This window comes from Amphibalanus amphitrite, unplaced genomic scaffold, assembly GCF_019059575.1.
Source record: "Amphibalanus amphitrite isolate SeventyFive unplaced genomic scaffold, NRLGWU_Aamphi_draft 000569F_arrow, whole genome shotgun sequence".
Taxonomy (NCBI): Eukaryota; Metazoa; Arthropoda; class Thecostraca; order Balanomorpha; family Balanidae; genus Amphibalanus; species Amphibalanus amphitrite.
In genome coordinates, this window is record NW_024882063.1 from 139,079 (window position 1) to 157,936 (window position 18,858).

The window sequence follows — 18,858 nt, forward strand, 5'->3', positions numbered from 1 at the left end:
AAGAAGTGAAAGGGGGCATCTTATCCCACAGGGTGAAAAAGACGCCCCCTGGCGTTGGGGAAGATGCCTCCTGCACTGTAAGTGACATAAATGTGCACGTAAATCGCCTGAAAGAGTCAGTAGTCCCTTCGAGCCTGCAGAAGACACTAAAGGTCATCGTAAGGGCCCTCAAAAGTAGTCGTAAGGGGCTTCAGAGGTCATCTCAAGGGCCATCATAGTCCAGCGCGGCCAAATAAGCCTCCGTGGTGGCGTTCGGAGACCGTTGTGGGGCTCTTATAGGTCTTCATGATGCTTGAGGGCCCTCGAGCCCGTCGTGGGGGCCTCAGATGCCAGCGCGGCCCGTGGAGCTAGCGTAGGCGCCCTCAAAGGATGTCGTGGCCGTGAGGGCTCTCAGAGTCAGATGCCGCCCAAAAAGTCGCTGTGTGGGCCGAGAGACCGGCATGGGGAGCACCCGACCGTACATGGACTCTCAATAGTCCCAGGTCGGCTTTTGTCGCTCATCACAAGTATGTAATAAATGATTTGACGGGTTGCTTGAAGGGCGGCCTACGGATTTAGGGGACGTCTTTCTCCAAGGGCAGGTGGAATCTTCCCCAAGGTACCAAATTAACATTAAATCAGTACAATTCGTTAGCCATAAAACTACACCCTGAAACAAACTGTTCGGGACACAGTACACGCATGTTAATGTATCACGACCATAGCAAGGGACCTAAAAATTATTTACCTTCTTTGATATTTACAATGTTTTGACACCCAAATATTTTTTTGAAAGCAGCAAATAAAAAACATGCAATCACCAGCCAGCCGTTGCCCAACTGAGCTTCGCAAATTTTTGTGCAGTTAACAAGGCAGGCATCCGCCGCTAAGAACATTAATTTCCAGGTTCGATTCTTTGTTTCGCCGCTAGAGGGGGTGGGGCGTCTTTCCCACCATGGGCATCTTACACCACTCTCCCCTACCTATATAGAACAACGGTGAAATGTACCAAAGTCAAGAGAGAACACGATGATCCGGTGCTGCGCCCTTAACTCCCCCCCCCCCGCTCTCTTCTCCACCAGCTTTGGCTGGATTTCTGCACCGATGCAGTTACCCACAATGTTCCAGCCATTCCTACGCCCATGCTTGAGAGTCCGTTTGTGAAAAATTGTGGGGCAGGGGCAGTGCTCCCATACAGCACCAATGTTGAGAACTTTCGTATGATCAGCGCCGAAGAAATTGTTCTCTTCACGCGTGACTACTGACTATGACTATCAGCAGGGGCGTAGGCAGGGGGGGCCACTGGGCCATGGCCCCCCCTTGGGCGCCGAAGGCGCCCTTTGCGATTGGAGGGCGCCGAAGGCGCCCTCCAATCGCAAATACAATTGTGATATAATCGAATCGAAAAACAATCGCGACTGGAGGGCGCCCTCCAATCGCGAATGTGTTTACAGGGAAAATACGGATGGAGGGCGCCCTCGGAGGACGCCCATTCCAAAGACGCCCTCCAAATACGGTTGGAGGGCTCCCTCGGGCGCCCTCCAACCACATTTGTAGGCTGTAGCTCTCTAAGCGTAACGGTGGTCGCCTATGTAAGCCGCTGTCCTGTAAATAAGCGCCCTCTCACCCGAAGGCGCCCTCCTGTAGGTCGCCACCCTGCTACACATTGCCGCCCTTCTGCTGATCGGCGTCCTCATAATTATTGGCGCTCTCCTACCTATTGAGCCCTCATGTGAAATTTTGAAGGCCGCCTTTCTCCCTGTTGGCACCCTCTTGTTCAGTGCCGCCCTCCTACCTATTGGTTCCCTAGTCCTTCCTGTTGAATGTTAATCGGGGCCCTTCTCCTATTCAGTGGCGGATCCAGGGGGGGGGGCTGCGGGGGCTGGCAGCCCCCACCCAAGGAAAACTGGCGCCACTGCGCCGAAGGCGCAGTGGCGCCAATTTTCAATTCGCAACTCATCGGAGTGCCGCATACTAGGACTAGGATGCAAAAATCAGTCGAATAACGTCGTTTCAGTACGCTCCGCACCGATATTTCCAATCGTGTGGTGTCACTGTACATACTGATCCTGGGCGCCTCTTGTCAGGGCCACTGGGCGCCAATATTTCAGCGCCAATACGATGCGACTATGGCGCCCATCCGGGGCGTGGCGCCCAATTATGACCTGCAGCCCCTCCCCAGTGAAAATCCTGGATCCGCCACTGCTCCTATTGGCGCCCTCGTGTAGATCGCCGCCCTCCTAACCACTGGCACCCTCCTGTTGATCACCGCCCTCCTATCCACTGGCACCTTCCTGTTGACCAGCGCCCTCCGCACAGACGCCCTCCTGTTCGTGTCATCCTCTTGAGCAAAGGCGCCCTCCTCACCATTGCCACCCCCATTTTAATCGTCACCCTTCCGCTCATTGGCGACTTCCAGTTGATGACCGCCCTCCCACCTATTGGCGACCTCTTGTTGATCGCCACCCTCCTATTGGTGCTCTCCTGTTCCTCGCCACCCTCTTACCTGGTGGCGCCCTCCTGTTGATTGTTGATCGGCGCCCTCCTACCTATTGGTGCCCTCCTGTTGATTGTTGATCGGCGCCCTCCTACCTATTGGTGCCCTCCTGTTGATCGCTGCCCTTCTATCCATTGGCGCCCTCCTGCTGCTCGCCAACTTCCTACCTATCGGTGCCCTACTGTCGAAACTCGGGATGTTGATCGGGGCTCTTCTACCTATTAGTGCCCTCCTGTGGATCGCAGCCCTTCTACCTATTGGCAACATCCGTTGATCGCTGCCCTCCTATCATTTATTTACTCCTTTGGCATGTTTTTCAACTTAGTCGTTCTATTGCACATAGTTGATGTCTTGCCTGTGAAAACTGCCACAAATGAACGTGCATTCAGCACAATGAATGAAGTATCTATACCTACCAAAACTATCTACGCTCTACGATGCATAAAACACGTCTTTGGTCTTAACGGATTGATCCTACTTTACGTGCATCATGGCATCTATATGGATTACGATTAAGTATTGTCAACAGGTTCGGGCGCAACAGCAGGCATCTGAAGTTTCGGTGATTGAAACTGGTTATGTGGGTACACTGTATGCATCTGTGAGAAGGCTATGAAGGCTGGTCTGAGGTAATTTGGATGATGTTTACGCATCTCGCGCTCCGGTATCAATCCGATACGGTGATCTGGTGCGTAGATATGCCACCGCCAATAAACTTTTATACATCGACACCCATGAGCCAAGCTTTCTGTACAGTTTGTGTGGCAGCGGCCCGACCAAACCTTAGGTATTTTTTACACCTTCAAATTTGGTAAAAGAGCGAGAGGAGCTTTGAACAGTGATCGTATAAAAGGCGTGCCTAAAAAGCGGAGGAAAAGGTTGTTTTCAAAAATTTCGCGCGCCTTCGGCGCAGCATCTCAAGAACACTTGACCTTTTGTGACCTGAGTATAATAAATACACACGATGCAAAATCAATGCAGCACGACCTATACGAGGTTACGCAAAAAAAAAAACTGGTGGCATGGTAAAAAACGCCTCCCAACCCCCCAACCCCCACTGAGCGATTTTTTATCTCGCGACCGTATGGCGCCCTCCTTGGGTGAGGTGGCGCCCTCCAAACCCTTGCCCCCCCCCCCTTCGCGATTTTCTAAATACGCCGCTGACTATCAGGAACGCTTGTTTTATATCTATTTTGATTTATTTATTTATTTATTTATTTATCTATCTATCTATTTTTGTTTATTTGATGGGAGCAAGCTCTTTCGGCCTGAAAAGACCATTGCAGAGCTATGCGATGATGGATACCTAGGGCGTACGACCATGGGCTGTGCGGGACACCGACAGTGAGCCACGGAGGCGACACCATCCGGGTGGGACCGGATTATCCCGTTGGTAAGTACAGTCCGCCCGCCTCCCACACGGTCAACGCGGAGAGGATTTACAGGTCCTGGTGTGGACCCAGCCTCATCCACCTGTTGTCAGGTGGTGTGACCGCCAGCCCGGAAAGGGAATATGTGGGAGATGTGGCGGGCTGGTTCTGAAGAATGGCGAGGACGGCTGAGGTCAGAAACGCAGCCAGTTGAGCTTATGTGGGCCTTCTTCCGATTTGCTCATTCCAAGAAGGAATCAGCGCTGCAATGCCTATCAAATCTAATTAAGTTTAGCGGTGTATTGCACAATTTGTCGGTCTTATTAGTTATTATAGACGGTAGCAGCGCGGTTATGACTGTGAGGCAATTTGTTAAACGGTTCGGGTCGATCAGACTCACTAGAAAACTTAGGCGGTCTGAAACTGGTTAACACATGGCATGCAGACTTGAAATACCACTGATCAGTTTAATATTTTTGCTTTTCAGTCAAATACGGATAACATAAATTTACTGTCTGTTACGTTATCTATTTTCATTTTCAAATGGGATAGCTGTTAGCCCTCATCTCTGATGCATTTGTCCAATATGCACGACAGATCCCACATCTTTCACCATAATGATCTGTCCTATCCCACCGGCATCATCTTCATTCAAAATGCGCATGTAAATTCGCGCACTTGCTCAAACAACTTGCTGTAGGTATATATTATATACAATCGCACGATGAAATTCATCCACAAGCTCGGCTGTGGCATATAGGTGTGGTGGAGATAGCCCGGAAAGTGGGGTAAGACGGGCACCTTAACCCTATTAGTGGCAGGTGGGGTTTCATCCACCCCTCAGGTTTTCGGGAATATCTCCGAAGCCGCTGAAGCTACGATGCTGAAATTTTCTGACTTTTCCTAAAACTAAATTGGGCACATTCCCTGAAAATTTCAAGTTCATAACTTTACCAGGGGCGGCTCCAAAGCACTGGGAATTGGGGGTCCTATTCGTGAAGCAAGTCATTTGGGCGAAGATCACGATGCTGATGTATTATAACTGTATGCACCAGTTTTACGAACAGTGAATGAAAGGTATCATGTGATAACATATACAAAGTTATTGTGCATCCTCTTTTGACACGTTTTTGCTATAATAGGCGGATCCAGGCGTCCAAAAAGGGTGTTTTTTTGTTTTTTTATGTTTTACCTCCCAACATAGGTGCCCTGACACCGACTATGCATGACCCATACAATTGTGGTCGTTCTCTCATAAGAAAATTGTAACATAACAAGACCATTACCACCCTTTTTAGAAACAGTACCAACAAAAACCTTATTTACTATACTTTTTGTGTACCCCCAATCTCAATGATCTGTATCCGCCTATGATTTTTGAAAATGCTTATTTTTAGGATCCATGTGAATTCCTGGTTCATTCTCTATCGATCGGCAAAAGTTGCGTTAAGATTGGTTTAGAAACCTGGCCGTGATAAACAGTCTACAATGTGTCTGCAATTTGCCCGTTTTTACCCCCCTCTACCCACCTATTGACATTTTTTAATTTTTATTTTTTAGAAATGTAGATCACGTTGAGCGAAATCGAATGCCGTTTGAATTTTGAAAATCGGCCCGTTAGATCTCGAGATATCAGGGGGGGGGGGTCGTAAACAGCTGCCCAGTGCCACTAATAGGGGTAGCCAGGAGCCTGCCACTAATAGGGTTAACCCGCGCCCGGCTGGGGGTCCTGGATTTCCACGCCCTGCTGGGGGGGGGGGGTGTTTGAACACCCCCCTTCTAACTCGGCTCCTGGGCCACGTAGCGATACGCGGAAGGCGGCGTTCGAAAGAGCGTCAAAAATAATGATGAAATCACTTCGGTCAATTTTTTGGTCAGGTCAAAGGTCAGGTCACCAGAGGTCATTGAAGGCAAAATTTCGCCGATTTCCAGGTCGAATGTCGAAAATTTCCAAGAAGCTAACGCATAACTCGGGAACCAATAAAGCTACAGCGCCGCGGAAAAGCGCATTCGATAGCCCTATTAACGCCTTTCTGAGTAACTTTCTCAGATTTGACCTAACGTCAACGGTTTTGCCTGCAGGGGGCAAAAACTGCAAAAATAGCCGATTTTTCGGAAACAGTTTTTCTGCGATAACTTTTGACCCAAGCCTTGTACGAGCTTACTTTTACCGGCATCGTGTTCCTCTTGTCAAGACGCATCGAATGAACTATAACTTGACCTTGAAAGGTCAACTTGAAAATTTGACCTCAGGTCAAGATCATGACCTGACCGGAAAGGGTCATGTTGCATATCAGTCGATCCGTATCGTCGAGCTGAACACATCTAAGGTGTTTTCATCGCTCTAGCATGCCTCTATCAAAAGTTATTTGCGAAAAACTGTTAGATACCATTCGTGACCTAAGATGACCTCAGGGCGTAAACAGGGGCCACGGACACCACTTTCATGTTCAGTGTGTCTAAACCACTTGTAATTCAGTGTTTGGGAGTGTTTATAACGTCTTTCGTCTAAAAGAGACGCATTTCAATTTTCTCCCATTGACTTATAATAAGGAGGTCGCAAAATTGACCTGACCTTAGGTCATCGATATCAAAATTCTGAGATATACATTTTGTACATGCTATTGCTCTTAGCAATCGCTGAAAGTTTCAAAGCGATTCACTCGGTGTAGCTATGACAGACATTGAAACTTTTTATGAGGTGAGGTCACTTCAAGTGACCTGGTGACCTGACCTTGCATGACCTTGGTCTGAAATTTTCACAACATGTGTAGAATTGATGCATGATAAGGTGTACAAAAAACGGTGGCGCTCCGCGCCGCCGTTTTTGAGATATTCGCGAAAAACCACAAGGGGGGTGTTCAAACACCCCCCAGCAGGGCGTGGGTTAATTAACGCCCCCCACGCGCACCGACGGGGGGGGGGCGGATATCCGCCACCCCTGAGGTTTTTCGCGAATAGCGGGAAAACCGCGGCGCTACGAAATTTGGTACGACTATTCTCTCATCAATTTTACACATGGTGTGCAAGTTTGAATCTTCTAACTTTTAATGTCAGGTCACCAGGCCACTTTGAATGACCCAACCTCAAGTCACTTTTTTTGCAACTTTGTCACCGTGCCAGAGCTACAGTAGATGTCGGAGGCCTTTGAAAGTCGCAGGATGTTATAAGTCATTAGTAGCTACAATTTGTTTATCTCGGAATTTTGATATCGATGACCTAAGGTCAGGTCAATTTCTCGACCTCCCCATTATAAGTCAATGGGGGAAAAAATCAACTCCCTGTTTTTACCACTAAAACGGGTCGGAATGGCCCCATAAACCATGCATGACCTCATATACGATCAACCTTCACTACCTTGAGGTCTGTTTTGCTGTTGGGCAGCTGTAAGGTCATGTGACGTCATCAAATGTCACCAGCGGTTTTTTGACAATAACACCGTACAGGAACAAGATACAGCCGCGCGGATGGTCTCATTGTGTTCAGCTCGTCAAGGCGCATCGAATGGTATACATGATGACCTCGAGGTCACGTGACCTGAGGTCAACCTTTGACCTTGACCTTTCGAGGTCAACATATGTCATTCGATGCGGATTGACGTGAGGATCACGATGCTGCCCTTAGTTTGTTCCTATAATGACTAGTTCGAAAGTTATTCGAGAAAAAAACTCTCCATATCTAGCGCCGCCATTTTGATTTTTTTTGCCCCTGTGACGTCATCTTTGACCTGACCTGAAAATGACTTAAGTACAAATTGTAGACCTTGTCCGTGCGTATCCGATGCCGTTTACTGCTTGTCGCTATCTTGCTTCGTTCTCGAGATCTCAGGGGGGGGCGGTCATCCGCCCCCCCCCGTCGGTACGAAGTTGGCGCAGACCCCCGTCGGTGCGCGGGTTAAAGAAATCAAAATAAAAGTTAATTGACTGAACACAAATTCACCGATTTCAATGGTGGTGTGTAGTGGGAAAGGCAATTCTCGTCCTAATTTTTCTCGCTCGTAGCGCTATTGGTTTGGTCTGCAGAAGGGGTGCCCGTCTTACCTACCCTGACCGTCTTACCCCACTTTTCCCTAATGCACAGTGCGATAGAACGCACTTACAAAACAGGTGAATGAGAAAATTTGGGAGCATTTTCGAGACTAATGAAGTAAGTAGCTTGATTTAAAGTGACCTTTTCCTCTATAGTTATTGAAATTGGGATACAAATATATATTACATTTGTTTGGCAGATTTTCCGAAATAGTTTACCACCCATTGCCGCTTGTAGAAATTGACAGTATGAATTCAAGCCTCTATCAGGCTATGAACGCCAATACATTTGTGACGACGCCAATCGAAATGGAAAGTCCCGCATTTTTCAGGTACCACGCCGGTCAAAATATATCAAACACTCCCCACTCTGGATACTATCATCTTCGGTGAGTGTTTATTCAGTCAACGACTTCGGTATGCAGTATTTGCTGTTGATATCTGCTTCGATCTTCAGACATCAGGGGTGCGACTGCAGATTGACATGCACCAGACTGTCAGTAGATAATTAAGATTTCGTATGTTTTTGCAAGCTCTAGAACTTGTAGCGAGGCGTGCAAAAGCCATATCGCATGACCATGGGGGAAGACCCTGTATGTATGTAGAACACGCAGTAGCCTGAATTCCAGCGGGTGCATCATAAACTTTGAGCATAAGCAGAGCATCGGTGCATTCCAGACCAATTATCATTTTTGTTATAATTTGGTATACGCGCTGTTTCCCGAACTTGCATTTTTAATAGCCATAAGCACCTGGTTGGAATTGGGATCCTATTGCATATTCATGTGAATTTAACTTATATTGCAATAAGTAGAGTGTACCTAAGCTTAAAAAAGGTTTAATTTAGACAATGAGCCAGTCTCCAACTTTGGAAGATTCCTCTTCCTCCGTCCCAGGTAGTCATACGGAGCCTTCGAACCGATCGAAGCCGGCTGACCCATATCTGAAATAGCACCGGCATACCCGTAGGCACAGCTGTCTATTTAACTCACCCAGGTGTTGAAGAGGTCAATTATGACCTAAATGGTCACGAAGCTGCGTACAATTATATTCGAGAATCTAAGGTCATCAGATACTTGAGCTGGGCCACTTGTCGTTTAGACAGCCTCGCCAGCGCTTCTGGTCAGGGTCGGGAGCGCACTGGCCCAGGCTCAGACTCCTTTCTCAGGCAACACGTCACGGTAAGGTAACAGCACAAACGGTAGTTACAGCAACAACGTGTATGCTCTTTTTTAGACTATGGAAGATTCCTCTTGCTTTGTCCCAGGTGGTCAATCTGGGGAGTTCAAACCGATCGAGGCTATAAATCGCATTGGCATGCATATTTAGTTTGTCAGTGTTTTCAGGTATCGGAAGAATGTTAGTAGGTATCTCATTTGGTGTTTTTTTTCATTAGTGTTGGGTTAACTGCAGTCAGCAGCTACTTCGAGTTATATACCAATGTCATGTTGACATGCTGTGCTGTGTCTTCAGATACAAAGTGGTGCGATCAGTTAGTTATTGTCATACAAATCAGAACTGGAATGCAGCGCAGACGACAACTAATGCTAAAGACGCTTTATATCAATATGCTACTTCGCTGCACTCTTCCCGCCATTCATTGTGTTCGGACTATCATGTATTACGAGCATGTTCTCAGTAATTACACGAATCCATCCTAAGAGAAATTAGCGTTTGATGAAGATTGCGTCTTTCCGAGCGGTCGTTGCCACTTTGCATTCTGTTGGCAAACCGTATGGCCACTCGCACGACTTGGCGGTGTCCACTCCAGAGTGTCCTGTTTTCCAGACGATGGAACGCTACCAGGGACGGGTGGCGGTGGTGACCGGCGTCAGCTCCGGCATCGGCGAGGGCCTGGTCAGGGCGCTGGTAGCCGCCGGCATCCGGGTGGCCGGCTGCGCCAGAAACGCCGACAAACTCCAGGTGAGACGAGTCCGGCGCATTGTCACTGAATAGAACGGATATGCTGAGCAATAACCACATCATTAGAAGATTGGTTATGCCTATACACCGTATAATTAGGATATAGATGACCTGACTGGGGAACAGGTAAGTACTCAGTGACCTGGTTCATGGTTGAATCAATACCGCATTAAGAATATTCAGGCACTCAGCTCAGTACAGGCAGAAGACATAATAACGTAATATACGCCCACTGTGCCATACAGTCAGAAATGTGTTCAGTGTTCAGTGTTCAGTGTTCAGTGTTCGTATTGTTTTGTCGATATTCGGGTGTTGAAAAAGTCTCTGACGAAACGCGTCCACCCATGTGCTGTATGTTTTTCCTACTCAATATACAGTCAGAAATGTCGCTAAGTAAGAATCCTGCTGATCCGTGCCTCGGAGGCGGGAGGGCATGGAGCTTCTGAATCTCAGGCCTAAGCCGATCAGCGTTGTATATAGGGAGAACTCGGTATTAGCCGCTAGGGGGCTCGCTCTCTTTTCCGAAGTTGATGGGATGGTCGGCACTCCGCACTCTGCAGCCATGAGAAGTGGAGACGCTACAGACCAGCTTAATCCGGCAAATGCGAAGATATATATTATGTGTAGTGTAAACTTCTGATGCACTGAAGCGAAATCTTTTTTTTTCGAATACACGATGGAGGCTGTAGCATACAAAAGAAGCAATGCTCTTGTGATATGACCTATCAAATCTAATAGCATTATGTGGCAGCATGGAGTAGCGACCGTGTTAACTGTTTACTGAACATCACATTTCAATACTAATACGAGCTGTGATTTCATTCTTTGGACCCCAGCAGCGTATCATAGATTAAAATCTCACCCCTTAATCTCTTCTAACCATTGTTTGTCTGGTGGGCACTCCTCTGACCATTGTTTGTTCAATGAGCTCCCCTGGCTGTCCGATGAGCAGTGAGCTAACTGTCTAGTGAGCACTCCTCTGACTATTGTCTGTCCAGTGAGCACTCTTCTGACTATTGTCTGTCCGGTGAGAACTCCTCTGACCATTGTCTGTCTGGTGAGCACTCCCATAAGCGTAGGAACCATGGGTGCAAGGGTGCAGCTGCACCCACAATATTTATCCAGTGGGTGCAGACAATGTATTCTGCACCCACAATAATCTGAACCAAAAACCCCTTTTTTCATCAACACTACTTCCCATGCAGCACGGCAAATTCAGGATATGTTGCCTAACTATCCATCTTTCGAAGCATTTCCTTCTGTGATGGTCTTCAAAACTTACATTTGTGCTGAAAAAAGGGAAATGGAGCATGTGATTGAACACATACCGAACCGATGACCCACTGTCAAAAATTTTAGCCCGATATCTTCGAAAATGGCTAAGTTGACCGCTTTTACTTTTTGCGGTAGTCAATATTGACAATATTAGTCCTCGCATGTGTGCAGCGTTTTCCAGCTTCTAATGTGTAGGGGGAGGGGGAGGGGGTCGGTCGGACCCCACTGCCGTTCGGCCCCTGATCGAGCTACAGCTTCGCGGAAAAAAAACGAGGGTGTTGCCCGTGACGAGAGGAAGCCGATGATACCCGATTTGAAGGTCCTAGGTCATTAGGTGACCTTCCAGGTCAGGTCAATATTCCAAAAGTCGGGAAAACCGGGACCTGCTAGAACTGCGTATTGCGTAAAGTGAACCTGTTATCGGGTTTTTCGGGGTGCTGATCACGAATATCTGATGTTAGTTTTAATAATAATAATAATAATAATCCATTTATTTCGCACCGATATTTCACGGTACATATTCAACACATAACAATACACACCAACACAACACACGAACATGCAGACATAGCACAGCTACGTTTTGCCCAGTCAGGCAACTAGGTCATTACATCTAGGTGGTCCCGCCTTGGTCCCGCCTCATCATGCGTGCATTGACTATACGCTCAATGTTCGACATAAATATGTTTTGTAAGTCAAATGGAGTTATGACACTGAAATCCAAGCCTAGTAGGTCGTAGCGTCTCCGTATTGCGAGGCTAGCTTTCGCAGATAATCCATTACGGCCTATTACACTATTTCTAATACACTGGACAATACCATTACTGCTTTGATTGATGCGACGGTGAAACATGAGCTGTCTTTTAGCCAGAAGCATAGGACAAGTAAGTAATTTGACTCGATGACACAGTTCATGATTTCTGGTTCCAAGTGGCAAATTCATAAGCTTTTTAATACACCGATGATACGCTACATGCATTTCACGAAGAGATCTCTGATTGGTATCAACATTCCATAGTTCACATCCATACATATGTGTACAGTATGACTTAAATAATTTTATAAGTAAACTCTTATTAGCATGCCTGAGCTTTGCATAAAGCATGTTGGTCATATAGTACATTGAACGCTTTACCCTTCGAATATCGGGCACATCACATAAGTCATTAGAAATGATATGGCCAAGATATTTAAATTGACTGACCCATTTCAGATTTTCACCACACAGTGCGATTTTTGGCTCCTTAGAGTTCATTAAATGACTAGCTTTATAAGGCTTCCTAGGGTTAAAAACCATGCACACAGTTTTTTGCACATTAAACCTTATATCTCTGGACACAGCAAAACATTCACACTGATCCACCAGAGTCTGAAGCCCTTGTCTGGTGGGGGATAGAAGCACTATATCATCCGCATAGGCGATGACACCGACGGCACAATTGCCAACAAAACATCCAGTTCGAAGAGAACGCAACTCAATCAACAGATCATCAATGTATACATTGAATAGCAGTGGGGAGAGGTTTCCGCCCTGTCTTACACCATTCTGGATGGAAAATGACACTGATTCCTTACTGGCCCATTTGACACTCATTCTCTGATGCCCGTACCAGTGTATAAGAAGTTTCAAATATATTGGGGGAACTTTTCGTTGATCAAGTATCTTAAAAAGCGTGGCATGACACACTCTGTCAAACGCCTTACTCGCATCTAAAAAGGACACATACACCGAACTGCCTCGCTCTGTGTAATAGTTCACTGTCTCTTTAAATGCATAAACAGCATGAGATGTTGAATGGCCATCCTTGAATCCAAATTGGGATTCACATGTCTTTAAGAAGGGAGCTAGCTTTTCAACCAGAATAAGTTCTAACTCGAGTTTTGATTACAGATGATTTTTTCATGCATTTAGGCCAGATCGGGTCAGGTCAGGTCAGGTCAGCCATTAGGCGTCCTACCGGCTATCCATAGTAGGTGTCAACTACCACTGACGGCGTCGTAGCATGTTACGAAAGCACTAAAACTACTCCATAAACGTTCAAATGGATGCTAAATTCGAAATCAGCCCTATAAACTACCTTAGAAACATGTAAAACTCGAAAAAGTGAACCGAGGTCATCAAAGGTCAATGACCTGACCTGACCTTCAGGTTACCTTCACACCCACCGTGATGCATGGGAAGAACATCATTTCACATGTTTGGTCGTCTACAATCACAAAAAGACTGGAAACGCGCGGATAATTTATGAGCTGACATACGCCAAATCGCGATTCCGGCCGAACATGGTCTCGAGAATCATGTCACAGGTCACAGGTCTTTTGGGGCAGGGTCATGAAATTTTCAAAGTAGGTGTAAAACTGATCAACTCGAGGGTACTATATAAAAGTTTCGTCGCGATCGGCTGGCCGCTTTTTGCGCGAGTTATTTGCGAACAACCATGGGGGGTTCATCCGACACTGAAAACCAAAACGATTCTCTATTCCCTTTGATCATGGTGTGTCATGCTCCTATAACTCTGCCGTTTTCCTGGCGGAATGCCCTTAAGATACTCAAATGATTCCTCAAATGATTCCTTTTAAGCATATCAGGGGTTTTGGTCTAAAACAACACCCTGATCATTTTCTTCGAACATACCCAAACTATACCCTCATTCTTTAAATTCCTCCCTTGAATTCTTCTAATATACCCTAGTGTACAGTCTCTGCCGCTACTGTCAGATACCGTACCTGTGCCGCTCGGCGCCTCCGGCGGTGACCGGTCGGCGGGCCGGGACTGGCCGGCCGGGCGGGCGAGGAGGACGGGCAGTCGCTCCCTGGACGTGTTGCTGACCACTAACCCGCGCCCCGCTGGGCTATTCAGCCATACGCGCCCTGCTGGGGATAGAACCTTAACCCTCGTTTTGGATGTGTTACGATATATAAAGGGAAATCGGACGAGGGAGCTGAGAGTAATGAGACAGTTTCTGAGCAAGTTCTACGACGAATATACCTAGGGCATTATTATTTTCCCTTCTGGGTTTATGTGGGGTCTAATGCAAGAATACATTGAGATCAGTGATGGAAATCACAGAATAATACGGGAGTGTTACGTGGTATAATGCGAGTATAGTTTGCAAAATATTCCCCTTATACGCTTAGAAGGAATACTAGAGGTTTCGATGTAAGGGTATTTTGGTAGGTTAAAAGGAGTGTACTGTGGGTATCGCAGGGAATAGAACAGGAATCATATTCCTTTCCTCTTCGGTACTTACTAGGGTATATTAGAAGAATTCAAAGGAGCTATTTAAAGAACAAGGGTATAGTTTGGGTATATTCGAAGAAATGATCAGGGTGTTGTTTTAGACCAAAACCCCTAATATGCTCAAAAGGAATCAAAAAGGTTCTCAGTGTAGGGTATATTAGAAGAATTTCAGAGTGATATTCAAAGAAAGTGTATTTGGGGTATATTCGGAGAAATGATCAGGGTGTTGTTTTAGACCAATTCCCCTAATATGCTTAAAAGGAATCAAAACAGCTCTCAGTGGACCCCCCTACACATGTGAGGGTCAATGCTTCCAAATGCACTTATCGGTCGGTACCTTTTCGACATGGTTTGTACACCTTCAAAGCTCGTAACGAGCCTTCTCTCGGGTGTCGCTCCCTACCCCCCCCCCCTCCCCGCTTCACCGGCCATGGCTGGATTTCTGCACCCATGCACCCACAATGTTCCAGCCGTTCCTACGCCCATGAGCACTCCTCTGACTATTACCTGTCCAGTGAGCACCGTCTGACTATATAATGTCTGCTCCGGTGAGCAGTGAGCACTCCTCTGACCATTGTCTGTCCAGTGAGCACCGTCTGACTATTGTCTGCCCAGTGAGCACTCCTCTGACCATTGTTTGTCCGATGAGCACTCCTTTCTGTCCAGTGGCATTGCGCTCACCTTTAACTATTGTCTGTACGCACTCGCAGATCAATCCTCTTACTATTTGACTGTCAGTGTAACTATCATCTAACGACGAGCTTCCCGACTATTGTCTGTCTGGTGAGCACGCAGACGCTGAAGGAGTCGCTCGGTCCCGATTCAGAGCACTTCCTGCCGGTGACCTGTGACCTCACCGAGGAGCAGCAGGTGCGCAATTTCTTCGAGCGCGTGCTGGCTGAATGGGGTGCTGTCGATATTCTGATCAACAACGCTGGCCTCGCCTTTAATTCGTCTCTGCTGGGTAAGTAAACGCAGCCCCCGTCTCACTGGGTGGTAAACATTCTTTTACAACAAAATCGAGCATAGCTCGAAGGCTACGTTATAAGTTGAGAGTTATAAGAAATCAATCATAACACAGAGACGCACAATGTTCTCCACTATCAACTGGTCCACCATTAAATAAATTGTCAGCCCAGTTTAAAAACAAAAAGCATAATTTTCTTTTAAGGTCAAATGCAAACCTATGTCTAGTGCCGCCAAACCGGGTGAGAAAAAAAAACAGACAATCAGGTGCCCAATCTTTGGTGTGGACCTAGCTCGTCTTGCTGTTATGATTTCCGGGTGACCTATGATGTACCCTTCCAACTATTCTCGGTATTGTCAAAATAGCTACCAAGTCGTGAGGCAGGTCCTGAACAGTATACATGCATAACTTTGCATACAGCCACATATAGCCTGTAGTCATTGCCGCATACGCCAGGTTGGTCGAGACCTGTTTTGGTCGAAGGAAATATAACGATTCAGTGAGCGTATACTGATGCGCATGAATATTGCATGCCCCGTGTATGTGCATGGTTGAAATGTGTTCGCGAAGTACCTGGCATGATTGCATACTGCTCCGTTTCAAGATGCAGATACATGCAACATATAGAGCGTAACTGGAATAATAAATATGCCAGTTAGAATCATAGGGACGGAGTCATCCATTCTTATTTCGGTTGGCAAAGCAAGTGAGTTCCAGGTATGTACCTTCACTTGTAATATTACATCAGTAGCGCATTGCTTGGGCTAAAAATCAGCATGACACGGTTGACAGACAAACAGTGATGGTGCTAAGGTGGGTCGTGTCTTTTTCAAGCCGTCGAGCTGGAATGCCATAGAATGATAATGTATTCATTGCATATCTGTCTTGTTTATATCCTCATTTTCAGATGGCACAGTGGAGGAGTGGAGGACTATGCTCGATACAAATATCGTTGCACTTTGCTTATGTACTCAGCTGACAGTTGAGAGCATGAAGGAATCAAACATATCAGATGGCTACATCATTCATATCAACAGGTGAGGTACTAGGCACTTTAGATGTGCAAGTAAATATTCATTATCATTCACTGTCTCATAATTGTCCAGAATAGTTTGTTTCTGGATTTTTTTTTTTGTGCATATTCTGTGTCTTTTATGAAAAGGTCCCACTAGCGTGTAGAACCGAAGCACTGCTACATTTGTAATTATCTGTGCTGCAATGTTTGTTTGAAATGAACAAAAACAAGCATCCTCCCTTGCATAGTTTATTCGCCACAAGTCGCTCAAACGTCAGCTAACTTTTTAACTTTGTTCAAATTTAATTCACAGCGAATCCGGCCATATGCACCCGGTGCCGTCAAAGTTTCATTTTTACTCTGCTACTAAGCATGCCGTGAGAGCTCTCACAGAGACGATGCGGCTTGAACTGGCAAAAACTCTCCCAGGATGCCGCATTAGCGTAAGTCAGCTGTAAGCGATAATATTTTCAGATAGGTATGCAACTGTTCCTGTACTTTTTACGATTTATTTTCATGTGTTTTACAATAACATGCGCCATATCTGTTTGTTTGTTTGTTTTGTTGGGTTAGGCCCTTTCGGTCGACAAGACCATTGCAGAGCCGGAAGGATGATAGGAATTAGGGGGAGACATTGGTCTGGGCAGGCACCCTAGTGAGTCGCCGGGGCTGAGCCCGTCCAGAGGACAGGCCACCCAGCCCCAAGGCACTCACTGCACCCGGCTACGGGGTGCGCTCCCTCAGGAGCAGCGGTGCCGCTCCAAGGGAGCAGCCCGCATGAGATAAAGTTGCCTGTCCAGCCCGGAGGGAGGTTGTGGCGTGGAGGAGAAGGATTTCAGTATCCTGAGGATAGAAGCACGGAACGGTGCCATATCTGAGGATTATCATTAAGTTCAATGTCTTATCCCGAAACTCCAAAGGAATTCCTAAATCCTAAGCTATTAGGTACTGCACCAGGCTCACTTCGCTCGGTAGATGCACACACTAGACGGTAGAGTGTACCGCCGTGCGTGCGTGTACTGCGGCACAGTCTGTCGCTGCGCTGACAGGCGGCTGCGCGCCGTTTCAGTCGGTGAGTCCCGGCCTGGTGGAGACCCAGTTCCTGGCCAAAATGGCCGGCCGACCCGCCGAGCAGCTGAAGGTCTTCTCCAGAATGAAGGCGCTGGAGGTAGAAGATGTCGTCCAGACAGTCCTCCATCTGTTGCGGACGCCTGCCCACGTTCAGGTGCGGAAAAGGCTCGAAAGAAACTGGGCACCAGGCTCTGCTCCATATTTTTTTATCCTTCTGTATACATAGTTGTAAGTTAGATGCGATGTATACTTGGGCTCAATTATCATTTAGCTGTAAAAAGTCATGCTGCATTTTTACCGATTATTTTATTTCCAGGTTCACGACGTACTAATGAGGCCGGCTGGTCAGACGTCGTGATGGGTCAGGCGTTAAGTTAGGCTGCTGAAACAGACTTCAATGCTGCACTGGTCCTCTTAGTTACAAAGTCTCGCGTCAGGCAACAGAGCTGATTTGACGACAGGTAAATCCATGAAATTCAGCATCTGGGATATTTGAAGAAGCGATCGAAGCATTAAACGATATTAATGACGGATATAAAAAGCGTGACACTGCAAAATAATCCTAATAGTGGTAAGGAGGCACGCAACCCATTGTTGACTTGTCCTAGGTAAGAACTTAGGTAGTTGCCTTGTACATGCCTTGTACATTAAACCATGGATGAGAGATGTGAACCACAGTATTTCTCAACCACGATTAAACGATGAAAAACATTTTTAGGCAATTAGGTGAGGGAAAGAGGAAGATTAAAAACTGATAAACGTGAGCGAAGCTATAAACACAATTAAAGGACTAGCGAAGAAACCGGAAATATATTATCACCAAGGCCTGAATGCGTCTGTATCAGTGAAAAATATGTTGGTACACATACCTACGCATTTTGCTGTCATTATTCTATAGGTCTCGACACATCGGCCTATTATGTCTGCCTCAGTACCAGAACTGCACGACGGGAAGCGCCTGAGGAAATAACAATGATCAGGGCCAGTAGAGCAGCAAAGCACAAGAGGACAAAACTAGATGCCACATATCCTCGTATATTCGTTTACTTATGGCAATTTCCGCAAATAGCAGACATATCCGAACATATTTTGGTAACCGTATCCTGATAAAAGAAGATTCGATCAATCAATCGACTGCATATAATGGCCAGAAAACAACTTCTGAAGTGGTCGGCCTGCCAGACGGCAAGCAAAAAATCACAGCAGCCAACGGCCTTGTGAGCGACACAGTCTCTAAATATTTTGGTTTGCCCGATTTGGTTACCTCTTGTAAGAACCATAGAGACTTTCACCCATGAAAGCCTACATAGTTACGTGTGTGATGCACAAACTCAGTGATTATTTATTAGACCCCATTAATCTATGATAACGTAAGGGTTACTGTCCTTTAGAAATTATGCCTTTGTCAAATAAGCCTGACTTTATGAATTAACCTACCAACATGTCTTCCTTCTGTTTTAGCTAACCATGCATCGTGTTATGATATTGCAAA

General features: G+C 46.4%; 1 protein-coding gene across 1 annotated transcript; it reads left to right on the forward strand.

Moving 5' to 3' along the window:
* The first annotated feature begins 8,980 nt into the window (after window positions 1-8,980).
* On the forward strand, window positions 8,981-18,197 carry LOC122394037 (dehydrogenase/reductase SDR family member 11-like). The gene is made up of 7 exons (XM_043390585.1): window positions 8,981-9,055; window positions 9,663-9,797; window positions 15,109-15,277; window positions 16,188-16,317; window positions 16,609-16,738; window positions 17,365-17,520; window positions 17,683-18,197. The coding sequence occupies exons 2-7, from the start codon at window positions 9,666-9,668 to the stop codon at window positions 17,722-17,724; spliced, it is 759 nt and encodes a 252-aa protein (XP_043246520.1). The 5' UTR covers window positions 8,981-9,055; window positions 9,663-9,665; the 3' UTR covers window positions 17,725-18,197.
* Window positions 18,198-18,858: the final 661 nt, after the last annotated feature.